Raw genomic sequence first — 18344 nt, forward strand, 5'->3', positions numbered from 1 at the left:
GGGATAAAGATAGTACCTCACAGGGATGTGGTGGGGATTAAAGGATAATGTATACAAACCCCAGAGCACTGGACCGGGCACACAGTCGTTGGTCAAAAAAAAAAAAAAAGAAGGAATCCGTTGATCCAACAAATGCTAGCTATTGTTATTGATAACATCGAAGAGCAGTGGACGCACAAACAGCAGTCCCCTCCCTCCCGAATCTCCGCCAGGCAGAAAGCCAGCGTCCTAGAACTTAAAGGGACTTTCGATGGGTGGGACCCCGGAGTCCCTGGCGAGGGCGAAGGCGGTGAGAGCTGGGGTGGGCAGCTGTCCCCGGCAACCAGAAGGTCCCAGGGACCCCATCCCCGGCAGGGCTGGCACCCGGGCCGAGAGCCTGCTCTCGGCCCGTGGCGTCTCGAGGGGCCGGTTCTGAGGCGGGAGCGGGAGAGAGAGGGGAGGGGCGACCGGGGGAATGTCCCCGCCTCTCTCCCCGCTTCCATAAATCACCGCAGCCGCGGCGGCCGCCGGGCCGGGAAGTGCACGGAGTCGGAGCGCAGCGTGGTGGCACCAGACACCTCCCTTTTCCCCGTCGCTGGCTTTCTTTCTTTCAGTGTGCTTTTTTCTGTTTATTTGTTTTTGTTTTTTTAAACCTCCCCTTCTCCCGCCTCGCTCGGGTGGCTGCCCCAGCATAGCAGCCCGATCGCCGCTTCTCCGCGGGTGCAGCCGCCCGCCCTCGCCGCCGCCGTCGCCGCCTCGCTCGGCCGGGACCCGCGGGAAGCGAAAGCTCGGCGGCTCCGCCTGTCAGCCCCGCGGCCACAAACCCGGTGCGGACGCCGCAGCTCTTCCAGCCGTCCGCCGCACCGCGGGGGCCGCGCCGGCGCCGGGGTCCCGCGGACGGCTGGGGCGGCCGCTTCCTCTCCCGCCGCGGCCACCGGGGCCCGGAGATGGTGGCCGCCCGCGCTCCCGCGCCGTAGCTGGGCGCCCCCTAAGTTCGGGAGCCGCCGCGGCGCTGAGAGGCGGCTGCAGAAGGGCGAGAAAGTTTTGCCGGGCGCGCGGAGCGGGCCCTGGGCGCACCTCCCGGAGCTCCCTCCCCGCTTCCCGGCGCCTGGAGCCCGTCGGCCGGGAGTGGGGGTAGGCGGCATGGCCCGCGAGCCGGAGGAAGAGGAGGCGGCCGCCCTGGCCCGCGGGGGGCGGGGCTCGCTCGGCCGGGCTGGGGCGCGGCGGCCGCCCCTCTGGCTGCTCTGCCTGGCCGCGGGCTGGCTGCTGGGCGCCGGGGCCGACGCCGACTTCTCCATCCTGGACGAGGCACAAGTGCTGGCGAGCCAGATGCGGAGGCTGGCGGCCGAGGAGCTGGGGGTCGTCACCATGCAGGTAAGGGGCTCCCCCCTCGCGCCCGCCAACTTGCCAGGCATCCCGCCTATCTCCTCTGCGCAGAGCCCGGTCCCATCCCCAGTACAGGTACCCTTAAACGAGCACCGACCTCCCTGGCATGCACAGAGCCCCCTTTGCCCCGGACACCTCCGCTCTCCCCATGGACCCCCTGACTACACACCAACTCCTCTTCCAAGCACTCGGGTCCCCTTCCCTTTCTCCTCTGCAGAAGCCCCTGCCCTTTGCACAGACCCATTTTCCCCGCCCCCCTGCACAGTTCCATTATCTCGGCAAGGATTCTCAGGTTCCCTCGCACCTCCTTTCCTAATTTGCACGCATTTCCCCGCAGTCTTTTTTACCCCTCCACCCCTGCAAACTCCCCTTCCCACTTTGTGTACCCATCCCAGGACAGCCGGTCCCGCCTGGCCCGGATGATTTTCCGAGGCCCTCAGTGTAACCCCTTGATCACCTCTTCGGGTCCCCCAGACCTAGGCGCAGCAGTGGGCGCCGGGAGGGGAGGCATCGCTGCGTGCGCAGCAGCTCCGGGGCCACCTGGGGTCCCGGCTGAGAGCGGCCGAGAGAGTGAACTCCGCGCTCCCTTTCCCCGCCCGGGTGCACTGGGGGAGGGGCTGGCCTGGTAGACTCCGGGTAGATTCCCGACTCGCCCTGTGTGGTGGACTTTTTTTGTTGTTGCTTTCCGCTGTCGCTGTTGTCGGTTGCGCGCTGTCGGCTGTTTTTGTTTTGTGTATGCCTTTTGGGGAGGAAAAAGGGAGCATAGTGAATAAGGTTCCCATTTCTCTAAATTGTTTACCAGGTCCGTCCTCCCCAGGAGAGGAAGGGGGCTAAAGAAGGATTGCCCGAGGCTAGCAAGGAATCCTGAAGATGTTACTAATAACCAATAGTAGTAAAAAATTGCTAAACAGAAACCACCTGGAGATTCTATCTCGCCGTTATTTTAACCTCCTTGGCCCACTCGATTAGGAGAGGTTGAGATGACATTCCGAGTCTGAAACCTTTGCTATAACATTCTTCCGTAAAATAACCTCATCCTCTTATGTCTTCTAACAATAATAACGGTGATGAATGTGGTCTTCGAAAGAGCGAAGTTTCCAGGAATGTGTTCTTGGAATAGGTTTCTGATTTCGATTCTACTGTGACAACCCTTCTACCTCCCACCGGGAGAGGTGTTTTAAAGTCACTTGGGACTCAGGTTTCTGATGTCCTTTTTTTTTTTTCTTTAAACCTCTCTCCCTAACCCTACGAACCCTCCCCCCACGCCCCAGTCTCCTCCCAGGATGATACAGTTTTCCTAAAGCTAGTTGCACAGACCTTTACCGCTGTAGTGAAAGACTGTAGGGTTTTTTGTTTTGTTTTAGGAGTGAGGTGAGGCTGAGGAGTGGATGGTTTGCTTGAATGGCAATGCTGCGTTTATTTGCAGGCACCAGCCCTGAAGTGCAATAGAGTCCGATTTTTCTTCATGTGCATAATAGTAGACAAGCTTTTAAGATACGTCGTTTAACTTTTCTATGCAGATCTTTTAGGTTCAGATTAAGTTATAATTTTTTCCATATGCGTTTTCTGATTTCTGAGGATTGCTGACAGAGATCTTAGGAGTGAAGTGACCTTTAGAGGAAATGAACTAAAATGTTAGGGATAAACGAGGATTTCTTTTTCCACTGATGAATGTTTCAATTCAGAGGACAAATAATTGTATTTTTGCATAGAGACCCTCTTTTAATAAAGGAAATTTAATACGTTGCAGGTTTGGACTGCGTTTGTAAGATTAGCAGGCATTTATCACCTTCATCCCATCACTAGGGCTGGACAAGGAACCTCAGGGGTTTTTTCCCCCTTCACCATATAAGCTAAGGACTAGCTTTTTCTAAGATGCTGACAGCAGTTTTACTGTTTCTCACCCGATCCTTGACAAAAGGTGAAATCGGATCCCAACACATTGTCATTCAGGTAGGGATCCAAAGCAAATGTAGTTTTAAAAGGCTTCCCTGTTGAAAAGGAGACACTTTAGAAAAAAAGCTCTGATCAGTGGGGGGTTTGTGCCCAAATGGCCCTTTATCTCCTCCCAACTGGCCTCTTTCTAACACCTTTGCAACCTCATTGTGGAAACTGGCCTCCTGGGGACAGGGTTTTGTCTGGCAAAATGTGAAGTGGCTTCTCTCCTTTTTTGAAAGGAGCAGCACATACTGTATTTAAATTCTTCTTCTTGAGCTGTACATTGATCTGCCACTTGCCTCCTGGGAAAATTGGGGAAAGGGTCTCTTTTCAATTTTGTTAGACTGTCAGCTTTCGGGGGGAGGGAACACTTGTAAAAATCTAAGGCAGGTTAGATTTTTTGCCCTTAGAACAAAGGTTTCGAGCCTCACATTTTTCTCCATAAACCTCTGGGATTTGTTCAATGTGTCTGAAATTATATGGGTTTAGCTGCCTAAAGTGCAGATAATATAGTCCTCCCTTGTGACATGTTGGATTTTATAGCTGTGGAGCTAATCTGTTGCTCAGAGGCAGGTAGCCTCATTTGGGCATTAAGGTGAGCAGGGTCATACTTCCATCTGTAGATATGAGGGGGTTGGGGAGAGATGATGTCTCTTTGCAGAATAAGAATGTCCTCTCTTGATTAAGGGATTGACGCTTCACTTGACCTTGGCATTTCCAGTACAGTGCAGACCTTTCAGGACAGCATCTTCTTTGACAAGAAACTCTCTGTAGGTCAGTTTATACATTAAAAGCCTATTTCCAGACTTCAGTTGCTGCTGCTGAAATTCTCCAAGGACCATTTTTAATTTTGAGAAATTGCAAAGTAGCCTTCCAAGGAGGCCTGTTGCCGCCTCTGTCACAGGACAGGCACAAGGAGTAATTTTACAAAAACAAAACCCAGGCCTTCTTTCAGCACTGTTGTTTCCCATGGCATAGTTTTTGTGCTTGCTGATAGAGAAGACAGTTTGAAAAGCGATCTATCTTAGAGATTTTCTTGGAAAGGTTTTCTCATGGAGGCTGCCTGCTCATGTTTTTTTTTTTTTTTGTGGTGGTGATGGTTCCTTTTTAGTAATGGACAAAATTTAAAAAACAAAACAAAAACTCTAAATGATCTGCACCAGCTAATTTTGCCAGTGCCCTGGGAAAGCTGCCACTGATTACTGCCCCCCTGGCAGCAGACCCCATACATCATGGGTAAAAGTCAAAAACCTAATCATCATCTCCTCAGGGGTCTCGTGGAGTGAAGCCATCAACGTTGAGATCTAGGGAGCAGAGAGTGGCTGTGTCCAGGGAGGCTTGCCTCTGCTTTTTCATTCATGCAACAAGTTTTAATCGAAGAGCACTGTGGAGTGGAAAGAACTCCACATTGGATATTTGGAAACCTGGGTTCCAGCTCTGCCACTTGAGAAGTTGGGTGATCTTTATCTGCAAACCTGGAAATGATGATTCTTCCTAGAGATCTGCTCTGTGGACCTAATGGCAATAGTGTGTGTGAAGGCACCTGCTGATGTGAAGTTGGGACTGGGAACTGTTGATGGATGTGGTTGTTCTTAAATGGAGAAATATTCCTTGGAAGCTGGCTGAGCACAGAGCATTATGCTAGCTGGGTGTTTGGGGGATTTACAGGGAGGTATCGCAGCACATCCCCTTACGGAGTTTGCAACGTGCAGGCAGAGGTAAGGTTGCACAGGTAAAACAGTTAAGTAACAATGCCTGCTTGTTAGAAGGCATATCGGGCTCTGGGAGCCATTTCACCAGGCACTTATAAGGCCCATTTAACATTATATGACAATACAGGCTTCCTAACAGCAAGGGCCTGGCACATGTCCAGGGTGCCCGCCTTGATGTTAGCTGTAACTCAGCTCTGCTGGGCTGGGCATAGTCACTGTGAACTTGGCAGACACACTAGCAGGTTGGTCGGACAGCTGCTGTATGGGGCTTGGAAGAGGGGTGGGTGAGGAGGGTGCTTCCAGCAGGGACAGAAGAAATACCAGAAGCACAAACTTGAGCTTGAACTCAAATTGAAGAAAGAGCAGCACAGTCATGAATTTAGAAACTGAAGGGCTCTGTAGGGGTGAGGTGTTGACTGAAAATATAGAGCAGTGTTGTAAATAGTGGCTACAGCTGAAAGTGAAAGGGGAGGCCTTCTTTGTATGCCCTAGGACAGCATTACGTAAGTTCATTTTTCATATTGGCATACATCCAACAAACTTTTGGGGGAGGCTTCTATTCTGTGAGGGGCCTTGGGTTAGGCTAAGCTGGGGATACAAGGTAAACAAGGCCTGGTCCAGGCCCTGAAGTTCTCAACTGATGATGCAGACAGATACAAAAGGAGGTGGTATGATACGGGGGTTAGGGAGAGGCAGAGAGGTGTTAGAAAGCAGTGGGCTAGTGCCATGGTAGAGAGGGGAACAGGGCATTATGGGAGTACAGAGGAGGGCTGCCGAAGCCCATCTGGTGAGGTAACGGAAGTTGGTTACTCCTCCCTTGGCCTTTTAAATGAACTGTCCACACACAGAGGCCAGTCCTGCAAGCAGAAATAGCCTCAGACATTAAGGGTAACCAAATCAGCAGTTCACCAGACATTTCTAATGCCCTTTGGTGGTACTGGACAAAGTAGCTGTTATATCTTAAGCACCTGAAGAGGGGGGTGGCTGTGACTCTTGTACCTCTGCATATGGCCACACGTCTTATCTCATTTCTTTGGCCATCACGCCCAGAGTTTCTGTGGTTATTGGACATAAACATCTTTGTGGCTCTACTATAACTGCGTGCTGATTTGCAGTTATGTTTAGGCAAGGTTGGCATTTGCCCCTTAATCATGTCCATTATACCAGGAATGGCATGTTTTAGGATGATGTGAATGTGTACTTAGGCAATCGAGAATGCTTTAGGGATGAAGTAATCACCTGTATCTGCAAATAATGTTGTTTGATTCTATGCCCCGTGCGCAGTATAAGCCCTAGTGGGAAAACTGCGGCCTTGTTTTCTTCTGAGATTGAATGTTTGGAGTAGAGGAAAATTGACCATTGGTGGATGACTTTGAGTTGAACTTGGTAAGAATGAGCGCAAGGAAAAGCATGTTGAGTCACTTCTGAGGGACTCTCCCTGGTGTGCTTAGTACTTACTTCCTCCCCTTCCTCTCTACTGATACCTGTCTTAGCTGGCATCGTCACCTGTGCTTATGCTTTTCCTGCCAGTCATACTTGAGCCTGGTGGGGTGTGGGGGAGGGGAAGGAGATGGTTTTACGCTTTCTAACTTGGTGCTATTTCTGGTTGCTGCTTGAAGAGAGTTCCTTCCTTGAGCTTAAGTGGATGAGCAGACAGGAAACTTGCAGAACTCTGGAAGTTAGGTATTATGTGCAGTGGGATTTGTTTTGAATCTGCTTGAACCTGGTGTGAGAGTGTATTGAAAGTCAAAAACATATAAAGGGCGACAGTTTTGACTCAGCTAGTTATTAATTATGTCACTTCCAGCATGTTATTAAATTACCCTGAACTTGAGTGTCTTTGCGCTTCATTTGGTTAATGGAGGGAAGTATCTTTGAGCACAAGGTCTAACATAGGAACAGTCAGTAAACAGAAATAAATATGGGACAGTCTATTTAGTGCCAGGGCACAGAACCTGGAAGCCAACAAACATGCAACTCCAGAGCCCGAATGAAACCGAAATCTAAGCTACATGTGGTCAGTCCTCTGGCCCAGGGGTTACCAAAGTGTGGTGCACGGACCTCAGGGATGTGATGCAAAACCATCCTTTGGGGCTTGTGAGGAAAGTATTAGACCTGCTGTTTATAGTTATTTATTTACTTTTAAGCTTTTTAAATGCAGAGACTTGAAAAAAATATACGGAAGTAAAGAGAATAGCATAAGAATGCTCCTGTACCTCTCACCCAGCTTAAATAGCTATCAGTTTGTGGTCACACTAGTTTCATATCTGCCTCTGCCTCCACATGCTCTTCCCCTCCCCCCCCAGATTATTTTGAAGCAAATTCCAGGTATCACAGAATTTCATCCATAACATTTTTATTGCATCCTTATTTAATTTCTATATTCATGTTTTATAATATGCATAATATATTGCTGCAATAGTGTATAGAATTTGCAATCCATAAATACAAATATTTTGGAGGATGTATACTTATATATTTTTTTATAATGATGTGCCTAAGCAAAATGATCACTGTGTCCCCTAGCCCTTTACAAATAGCTAGTACCTTTGCCCAGCAGCCTCCTTTGCCTTCCATATGTTACGCCCAAGATTCTTTTGCATCTGACGCTCATTTTCATGCCTGGCTTTCCCCACGAGGCTGTGAGCTTCCATGTTTTCTTAGTGGCCAGCTTATAGTCTGAGCACATGTATTTGACTGATGCGCCACAGGTCCCGTCTTCTTACTCCTGCTTTCTCCTTGCAGAGAAGGAAGGCAGGAGTGAGAAAGGAACAAGGCAAAATAAGCTGTGAGGGAGGGGGGGAGGTTGAAGAGGAAAAGCTGATTATATATGTAATTATCTTCTGATGAGTCTGTCAGCAGATATTCCCTGGGTGCCTTGTTGCAGAATCAGAGGCTGGGAGAGTGCAGGGAAGGTATAGGATACCCAGTGCTTTCCCTCCAAGAGCTGTGTCTTACCAGAGAGGCTAAACCAACTTGAATAGGTCAAGGCAGTATAGAAAGAAATGCTAAAATATGGGATCAAGGTTACACTGGGGGGTTGCTAACTCTGAAGTTGCCAGGGGTTGGTAAGACAGAATGAGTGAGGCGGGCCAGGTGTAGGTCAGTAGGGAACCGTGTTGGCTGTTGTAAACAGCAGGGCACGGATTGGGGCTGAAAGGAGGCAGCTGCTACTCAGCTTCTCCGATTGCTGCCCGGTGGCAATGAGGGTCCCGTGTTGCCACATGACTCACTTTTCAGGAGAAGTTGGGTATCTTGTTTTTAGATGAAATCTCTTGATTCTTAAAATGTTGGCAAACAATTCACATTTAGAAAACAAAACAAACAAACAAAACATTGTGTGGGCCAAAGCAAACATGCCTGTAGGCTGGATCAGGCCAGAGGCCACCAATTTGCAGTGTCTGGATTAGAATTATTCAGTGAGCTCCAGGAGATAAAATCAGTGCTTGTGTGTAAAGGTTATGGGGAAGCAAGTTTCTGTATGATAGAAAAGAAAGGAGAACTTTCTGATAGAAGAGTTCTAAATTGGATTGCTTTGGGAGATGAGCTCCCTGTCATCCTAATTACTTAAACAAATGGTCATCCAATGTTTATTTGGTGCCAGGCACTATGTTCGTTCTGAGGCAGCCATCGGTTAATTTCCAAGGCAGTGAATGGTATGAGAAAGGAGGTTCCGGATGCTTGGAGAAAGTATGTCAGAGATGTTAACCCATTTGGGGGGTGCAGAGGGATTCTGGAAGGCTTTCCAGGAAAAGTAGAATGAATAGGAGTTGGTTAGTCAGAGAGTACAGTTCCCGGAAGTCTCCTTTGTGATGACGCCTTCAAGGAATGGAAAAATGGCCTTAAGATTTGGAATTTAGAGAGCTGGAGGGAAGGAAGGGTGCAGGAAGAGGTCAGAGAAGTAGACAGAAGTCAGGTAGTGGGTCCTTGGATCCTTCATGTCCGTCAAGACACATGGCAGGTAACAGAGCACCCAGTTTATACCAGCTTAAACAAGGAAGTAAGTACTGCCTCATGCAATTGAACAGTCTAGGGGAGATCTTTGGGCAGGGCTAGATGAGGGCTCAGTGTGGCCGTACCGTCCTCCCCTCCATTCTCGTAGGTTCTCCCCTTTGTTTCAACATGGCTGGCAGTAGCTTCTTAGTGTTTGAGTTGGGAACTAGCTGCTGCTTGTGCCTGAGTCTCTTGTCTTTGGAGGAGATGTGCTCTGGGCAGGGGTGGGGGGGCGTGGGGGGGATAGGAACCTGGAGAAATGAGGAACTTGGGGCCTAGAAAGCTCAGCTGAAGTGATTTGGGATTCAGGCACCATTAGCAGCCACCACATCCCATGGCCTGCTCTGTACCTAGGTTCTGTCTCCCCCAGTACAGTTCCGGGAGGGCCTGCTTTGCGGTCTCCCTGCTTCTGGCCTGCACACAGGCTGGCCGGCCTCCCACTGTGGTCCTGTGGCCTGTCCTGAGGGTCTGTACAAACTCAGCCTCGGCAGGCCTGCCCTGGGCATGCCTTTTCTCCCTGACCTGTCAGATCCACGGATCACCGGGTGCCATGAGAACTGGGAAGAACCAGAGAGAAAGTCAGATCGACCTCTCGCATTTTACAGATGAGAAACGGAGGCCCACTGGAGAGTGGCTCTCTGGAGATTACACCAGTAGTACGTGTGGTAGACTTAGAACTCAGGTTTTGGTTTTAGGGTTCTTGCTTTTTGACCTTTTTCACAGTTCTACCCCATGGCAGCTCCATTTTCCTAGAGAAGATTGCCTTAAAATGGAAAGGAAACTTGACTTAAGAACCTTTCCATTCCTCTTTTGAAAAAAACTGTTTGGCTTATTTCTTTTATGGTTGAGAACTTAAAGCTGATAGTCTAATTTGACAGCTAACTGGGTTTTGTTTTGTCTGTTTGTTTGTTTTAAAGCTACTTAAATACCTAGAAGTCAGTGAGCCACTGAAGAAATACAAAACTTCTGAGACTTACCACAATGTTAGATATTTTTAGATATTTTTTAAAAGAACAAATTTAAGTGGTCAATAGCTATTTATCATTGTGAACCTGTACCACCAAAGTAAAATTTTTAATTAAAAAGATAAAGCAGAAAAAGAAAACAAAACTTTAAGGGAGGAACAACTTTGGTTTTTTGGTATTTATATAAAAGCTACAGAAGGAAATTACACCTGTAATTTTCAGGCAGAGTGCTATTTTAGAATTGAATTTTGGGACTGCATATCTCTCCCCAGTTATTCGAAGTATGAAGTTCTTTCTTTTTGTGAAAATTGTAACAGTATCATTACTTTGGAGGGGTCGTTTACTTGATTTGATAATGAAACAAAATAAATGTCATTTGAATGCCTCTTTACCTTGCCCACTTTGTTCTGAATTCAAAAGAAGTTTTCCCCTACTTGAGATTTACATAGTCACATGATTTCTCAGTTAATTAACAGTCAGAAAAGTTCCAACACCCAAATACCAGCCTGGATCCACTGAAAAGTAGCTTCTGGTCCATATATCCCTGGAAATAGTGTCCTTTATTGTCATTGTAGTAGAGAAGCCAGTGGAGGAAATTCTTATCCATTGTATATGATAACCTCCTGGTTCTGTTCCAACCATAACAGTTATTTTAAAGGCTCGGTCAAAGCCCAAGACTCCAGCACTTTTTTTTTTTTTCTGGATTCTCCTTGGATATTTTTTTATTTTATTTTATTTTTTTGCATCGAGTATTTGAAAAGATACTTCGAGGCCCTGGTGGAAGGGCAGTGAAAATCTGCAAGCCAGTGAGAATGAACCTGAATTTTTAATTAGGCTTTGAGTTGTTTCTGCAAAGTGTGGAGACATCATTAATGATGTAAGTCTTGTTGCATTAGCAGAGACTGACATTTCACTTCAAACAGGGAGAGTGCAGCTGTCCTGTGCAGATAAAAGTTGCCAAGTGCAGAATAGCAAGGTGGATTGGTAGATAATTAGCTGTCCCACATTACTGCAGTGTGGAAGAAGGCTGCCAGTCATGGGCAGGAAGGAGGAATTATTAGCGGGAGAAAATCCAAGTGTGTCATAAATCACTTTGGAATCACTTCAGCTGTGGCAGAGCTGATAAGGAGTATGTTAAGGAAACCAGACAAACTGAGTCTAGTATATGATGGCCAGCTTTCTTTTTTTTTTTAAACAAATCTTAATTCAAAAGAGGAATAGCCAGAAATTAATGATCCATAAATACTCTGAAGTGCAGATTCATCAGTCTGCCCTGACTCTGCATATAAAATAATTAACCAGCTTAAAATAGTCTTCATAGTTCCATGTCACTTGAAAATGAAGGATTCTAAATAGGAAAAAAAAAAAAAATCACAGGGAGACCATAAAGCCTTAACAATTACAGTTCTGTGTATAACCATGAAAAGATATTTGAAGAAGAAATTTTGAAGTCTGTCACCTCCCTGATATGTGTTACAGTAAATTGGTTTGAGGATATTTTTATGTCCTTATGGGTGGTGCACGTTTTAAAAGTTTTGCTGTTATCTTCACGTTCATCTCTGGGAATGAGCAGTGTAGAAAGACCTGTTGGGTTTCTTATCAGACATTTGCTAATTCACATGAAACTTCATGGGATTTTTTCTGTCCACTGGATTGCGCCCTGGGCCCCTATCAGGATCCTGGACGCCGTGTCCTAATTCCACCCATGTTTCTTGATTGGCTTTCTCCAAAGCCTGTGCTTCTCCTGGCAGCCCAGGGACAGGAGGTGCTAAAGTACTCAGGGTGCTGCGTTCTGCTTGGATGGTGTCCTCTCTGAATGAGGGCTACGCCTGGCTGCTGTAGGAGAGCCAGATTTCTGCTTTTTGCTGCTTGTCTGCTCCCTCTCTCGGGAACTGTCTCTGGGCTGTTCCTGCCCTGAGCAGTTTTGGACAAAGCCTGGAGAACTGAGGTTTTTGGCAATCTTGGCTATTGGATCCAGAGCAGGTTTCACTGACCCTACGTGAACTGGGGATATTGCCCCTTTTGTAGTCCTTGGGGGGGACTAGATTGTGTGCTGACTTGTGAACCTTTTCATTTGTTATGGGTTGATATCCCAGAGTTAGTGTAAATTCAGATGACCAAGGAGGCCTGGAAATTTTTATTTGCATCCATGTGTAATCAGTTAACAAATGCGGGCAAGAGTTGCAAACAGTAAAGCTTTGTACAGATGAGGACTATTAGAGTGTAAGCTCTCACAAGAAAGAGCCCAGATTTATTCATCTGTATAGTCCTGGTCTGTTAACACAGTCTCTGGCACATGGTGAGGACTCAAAAAAGGTCTGGACTACTGAAATTGTGTGGTCATCTTTAAACAGTAGATTTTGTAACTTTCTAATACTATTCTGAATTTAGCTTTTGCTACTGTTTGTTTCATTACCTAGTCTAGACTTAAGTGAAATGTCTTGAGCCTACACTTGCTACTAAAGATTTAAAATGTTTCAGATGAGTGACAAGTGTCTAGCAGAGTAAGCACATCAAGACTCTAAGTATTAGTTTGTTCTGATGTCTAATTTCTTCATGTTAGAGAAAGCTTAGGTATGTATATCGGGGCCACTTAGGAATATAAAAAATACAAAAATGTGTGTGTACTTGCAAATTATGTATTTAGAGCTGCTTAATCCTAGAGGTTAAATTCATCAGTTAGTTCATTTAATGAATATGTATTGAGCACATACTATATGCCAGGTACTGTGCTTGGATTTGAGTTCATGGTTAACACAAGAGAGACAGGATCTCTACTCTTACAGAGTGTACCACCTACTAGGGGAAATAGACATTAAAGAAGTAATCATATAAATAAACATAAGTGATACACTTTTTGAGTAATGTTATGAAGGAAACAAGGATTATTAGAAAGACACCAGGGAGATCTTTTAAAAATATGTCAGATGTGTTGCTTCTCTGCTTAAATCTCTCTAAAGGCTCCCATCTGACTCAGAGTAAAATCCAAAATTACAGTGGTCTTCACAGCTAGTGTGATCTGGCCCCTTGTATCTTTGTGGCCTTATTTTTTATCTCCCCTTCACCCACCCAGTTCCCGCCCCCAGTTCCCGACACACAATGTTCCTCTACTGCTCCAAGCGCGCACTTGCCCCAGAGGCTTTGTACTTTCTCTTCCTTTTGTCTGGGAAGAGCAAAAAACCTTTTCCTGCCCATCTTCTTTAAAACAGTATCCTCCCTTGCCTCTCCTTACTCTGCCACCTTACCCCATTCATTTTGTTTGTCATGCCCCTTAAGTTCCCACAGGTAAGCTTTGTATTATTCACTGCTGTTTTCTTATGGAATGCAGCTTGGCATTTAGAATTACTCAACAAATACTTAACTGGATAAGGTGAGTGGGAGTGACAACTCTGGACTGGATGGCATGGGAAGGAATCAGAGGAGGTGATTCAAAGGAGGAGCCAATCAGAGGAGAGGTGGGAGTGGGGCTAGCAGAAGAAGGGGGAGCCAGTCAGGGAGGGCAAGGGCTAGCATTGGAACAGGGGGAAGAGCCTGTGTAGAGGTCTTGAGGCCAAACTTTGGCATACTTAAAGAACTGAAAGAAAGCCAGGTGGCTGACTTATTAGCCTGCCAGCAGAAAGATGATGCAGATGAGGAATTTGAAACTTATTTCTAATCAATGCAAGTGTAATTGTTTCTCTATAACTCTTTTGATCATGCCTTTACTGATAAGGACCCATTCGAAGGGTGAAGATGCGCGATGAAAGACCCTGGATCTGTAGAGGTCTGGAGGTTGGAAAATCTGTGGCAGGTCATTTGTTTCTCTCTTGCAACAGAGGGAAGGAGAGAGGGAGGGGGAGAGGGGGTGGGAGATGACCACTTCATGAAAAATTTAAATGTGGCTTCATTCTTCTACACCTATAAATTAAAAAAAATACTCATACTTCCCATGTTATTCTTTTTCTTGGAAGGGGGGGAAAAACAACTAGAGCAAACTCTGAATACAGCAATGAAGTCCTGCAGTAATGACTTAGATGTACTTTCCCCCCATTGTATTGCATTCATTCAGATAGATAGATTTACACACAGTAAAATGTACTGTTTTTTCTCCCCGCAGATAGCAATGATCACTTTTTAATGGGACCTTTAAATTTTAGAACCAAATCTTTGTGAAGTGGGTCGAACATCTTTTTTCATTTTAATTTAACAGTTGTAAAATGTACATAACATAAAATTTTTTGTCTTCATTATTTTTAAGGGTGCAGCTGTGGCATTAAGTACATTCACATTGTTGTGCAGCCATTACCACCATCTATGTCCAGAACTTTTTTGTCTTCCCCAACTGAAACTCTGTAGCCATTAACCCCTCATTTCCCCCTCCCCCCAAGCCCTGGCAACCACTATTTACTTTCTACCTCTATGAATTTGACTACTTTAGGTACCTTGTATATGTGGAATCATACAATATTTGTCCTTTTGTGGCTTATTTCACTTACCATGTCTTCGGGGTTCATCCACGTTATGGCATGAATCAGAAGTTCCTTCCTTTTTACAAAACTGTAATTCAAAAAGACACACGCACCCTATGTTCATAGCAGCACTACTCACAATAGCCAAGAAATGGAAACAACCTTGATGTCCATCAACAGATGAATGGATAAAGAAGATATGATACACATATACAATGGAATACTATTTAGCCATAAAAGAGAATGAAATTATGCCATTTGCAGCAACATGGAGGGATCTAGAGATTATCATACCAAATGAAGTAAGTCAGAGAAAGACAAATATCATATGATATTGCTTGTGTGTGCAATCTAAAATATGACACAAATGAATTTATATACAGACTCACAGACATAGAGAACAGACTTGTGGTTGCTAAAAGGGGCAGGTGTAAGGGAGGAGTGGATTGGGAATTTGGGTTTAGCAGATGTAAACTATTATATATAGAATGCATAAACAACAAGGTCCTACTGTATAGCACAGGAAACTATATTCAATATCTTGTGACATATATACATATATATTCATATATGTATATATGAATATATATCCATATATACACATATATAACTGAATCACTTTGTACAGAAGAAATTGTAAATCAACTATACTTCAATAAAATAAAAATAAATTCCTTTTTTAAGGCTGAATAATATTCTATTGTAAATATATATCATTATTTTGTTTGTCCATTTATCCATAGATGGTCCCTTGGGTTGCTTCCACCTTTTGGCTACTGTAAATAATGCTACTTTGAACATGAGTGTATAGATACTTGCTTGAGTCACTGCTTTCAGTTCTTTTGGGTATATACCCAGAAGTGGAATTGCTATATCATATGATAATTCTATGTTTAATTTTTGACGGAGAGTCATACTGTTGTCCATAGTGGCTGCACCATTTTACATACTTATCAGCAATTCACAAGAATTCTCATTTCTTCCCATTCTTGCCAACATTTGTTTTTGTTTACAGTAGCCACTCTAATGGGTGTGAAAAATGTACTCTTTTTGGTGTAGAGTTCCATGAAATTTGGTAAATGCACATCATGGAACTCTCACCACAGTCCAAATACAGAAGTTTCATCACCCTTCAAAATTCTCTGTTTCTCTTTTTAGTCATTCCTTCCCCTCCCCCACTCCCCAACTTGCTTTGCCTGAAAACCATCTCCATCTCTAATTTGCTTTTTCCAGAGTGTCATATAAATGGAGGCATTACAGTATGCATTTTGAGTCTGGCTTTTTAAATTTAGTATAATGCATCTGAAATTCATCCATGTTATGTATATGAGTAGCTTATTCCATTTTATTGCTGAGTAGAATTCCACTGTGTGGATGTACCACAGTTTGTCTATCCATTAACCAACTGAAAAACATTTGGATTTTTTGAGGCCATACATCCATAAATATTCTTACTGTAAACATTCCCATACAAGTTTTTGTTTGAACATAATATTTCATATTTCTAGGGGTGGGATTACCATGTTAAGTGTATGTTAAACTTTGTTAGAAACTGCTAGTCTGTTTTCCAAAGGAACTATCTCATGATGTATTACCACTAGCAATGGATAAAAGTCCTGATAGCTCCACAGCCTCACCAGAACTTGATTGGGTCAGTCATGTTAATGTTAGCCATGGTAAAATGTGTGAAGTGGTATCTCATTGTGGTCTTAAAGAACATTTTCCTAATGAGTAATGGTGCTGAGCATTTTTTCATGTGCCTCTTTGCTATTAGTATATCTTTTTTGGTGCAATATCAAAACCTTTGCCCACTTTTAAATTGAGTTGTTTCCTTTTTTTTTTGTTATTTTTTTAAAAAAATGATTTACTTATTTTTAAATTAAATTTGTAGATTTGTACAGTGATTAGTACTATCTAGTTTTATAACATTTTCATTACTCCTGAAAGTTCCTATGTGCCTGTTGTTGAGTTTTGAGAGGTTCTTAGAAAAAATATTCAGATGTACTTTTAATTTCCTTATGAGTGCCAAATTCTACTACCAGTTGTTTTTAATTTTATTTTTTTATGCAGCAGGTTCTTATTTAAATTATCTATATTATACATATTAGTGTATACATGTCAATCCCAATCTCCCAATTCATCACACCACCTCTACCACCCCCCGCCACTTTCCCCCCTTGGTGTCCATACATTTGTTCTCTACATCTGTGTCTCAATTTCTGCCCTGCAAACTGGTTCATCTGTACCATTTTTCTAGGTTCCACATATATGCATTAATATACGATATTTGTTTTTCTCTTTCTGACTTACTTCACTCTGTATGACAGTCTCTAAATCCATCCATGTCTCTACAAATGACCCAATTTCGTTCCTTTTTATGGCTGAGTAATATTCCATTGTATATATGTACCACATCTTCTTTATCCATTCATCTGTTGATGGACACTTAGTGTTGGAAGATTTTTATTTTTTTATTTTTTTTTTGCGGTACGCGGGCCTCTCACTGTTGTGGCCTCTCCCGTTGCGGAGCACAGGCTCTGGACGCGCAGGCTCAGTGGCCATGGCTCACGGGCCCAGCCGCTCCGCGGCATGTGGGATCCTCCCGGACCGGGGCACGAACCCGTGTCCCCTGCATTGGCAGGCGGACTCTCAACCACTGCGCCACCAGGGAAGCCCTGGAAGATTTTTAATCACAGTTTCAATTTCATTACTTGTGATTGGTCTGTTCATATTTTCTATTTCTTCCTGGTTTAGTCTTGGAAGGCTATAGCTTTCTAAGAATATGTCCATTTCTTTCAGGTTGTCCATTTTATTGGCATAGAGTTGCTTTTAGTAGTCTCTTATGATTCTTTGTATTTCTGTGATGGCCATTGTAATTTCTCCTTTTTCATTTCTAATTTTATTGATTTTAGTCCTCTCCCTCTTTTTCTTGATGAGTCTGGCTAAAGGTTTATCAATTTTGTTTATCTTCTCAAAGAACCAGCTTTTAGTTTTATTGATCTTTGCTATTGTTTTCTTTGTTTCTATTTCATTTATTTCTCCTCTGATCTTTATGATTTCTTTCCTTCTACTAACTTTTGGTTTTGTTCTTCTCTAGTTCCTTTAGGTGTAAGGTTAGATTGTTTGTTTATTTGAGATTTTTCTTGTTTCTTGAGGTGGGCTTGTATTGCTATAAAATTCCCTCTTAGAACTGCTTTTGCTGCATCCCATAGGTTTTGGATCGTCGTGTTTTTGTTGTCATTTGTCTCTAGGTATTTTTTGATTTCCTGTTTGAGTTTTTCAGTGATCTCTTAGTTATTTAGTAACATACTGTTTAGCCTCCATTTGTTTGTGTTTTTTACATTTTTTCCCCCTGTAATTGGTTTCTAATCTCATAGCGTTGTGGTTGGAAAGATGCTTGATATGATTTCAGTTTTCTTAAATTTACTGAGGCTTGATTTGTGACCCAAGATGTGATCAATCCTGGAGAATGTTCTGTGTGCACTTGAGAAGAAAGTGTAATCTGTTGTTTTTGGATGGAATGTCCTATAAATATCAATTAAATCTATCTGGTCTATTGTGTCATTTAAAGCTTGTGTTTCCTTATTAATTTTCTGTCTGGATGATCTGTCCGTTGGTATAAGTGAGGTGTTAAAGTCCCCCACTATTATTGTGTTACTGTCGGTCTCCTCTTTTATAGCTGTTAGCAGTTGCCTTATGTATTGATATAAGTTGCTTTTTTAAGTGACATTGTTTTCACAAGAAATTTGCTTTCACAGCTTAAAGAATAATGGTGCCCAGGATTAGAAAGAATCAAGTATAATCTAGGATAGATAAAAATCTTTAAAAGAGAATTCAGGAATTTTCAGTTCTTGTTTTCAGCAAGAAATAAAGCATTATATAAGAGCTTTGGTTAATGTGTCCTGAGTAGAGTTGTAGATTTA

General features: G+C 43.9%; 1 protein-coding gene across 1 annotated transcript in view; it reads left to right on the forward strand.

Moving 5' to 3' along the window:
• Nucleotides 1-1122: 1122 nt before the first annotated feature.
• CACHD1 (cache domain containing 1) overlaps nucleotides 1123-18344 on the forward strand; it is a 217030-nt gene continuing 199808 nt past the window's right edge. Inside the window, exon 1 of the mRNA XM_007460077.1 lies at nucleotides 1123-1353. Within this exon, the coding sequence (XP_007460139.1) occupies nucleotides 1123-1353 (231 nt within the window). The remainder of the gene's footprint in view (nucleotides 1354-18344) is intronic.

Source organism: Lipotes vexillifer, unplaced genomic scaffold, assembly GCF_000442215.2.
Source record: "Lipotes vexillifer unplaced genomic scaffold, Lipotes_vexillifer_v1.1 scaffold134, whole genome shotgun sequence".
NCBI lineage: Eukaryota > Metazoa > Chordata > Mammalia > Artiodactyla > Lipotidae > Lipotes > Lipotes vexillifer.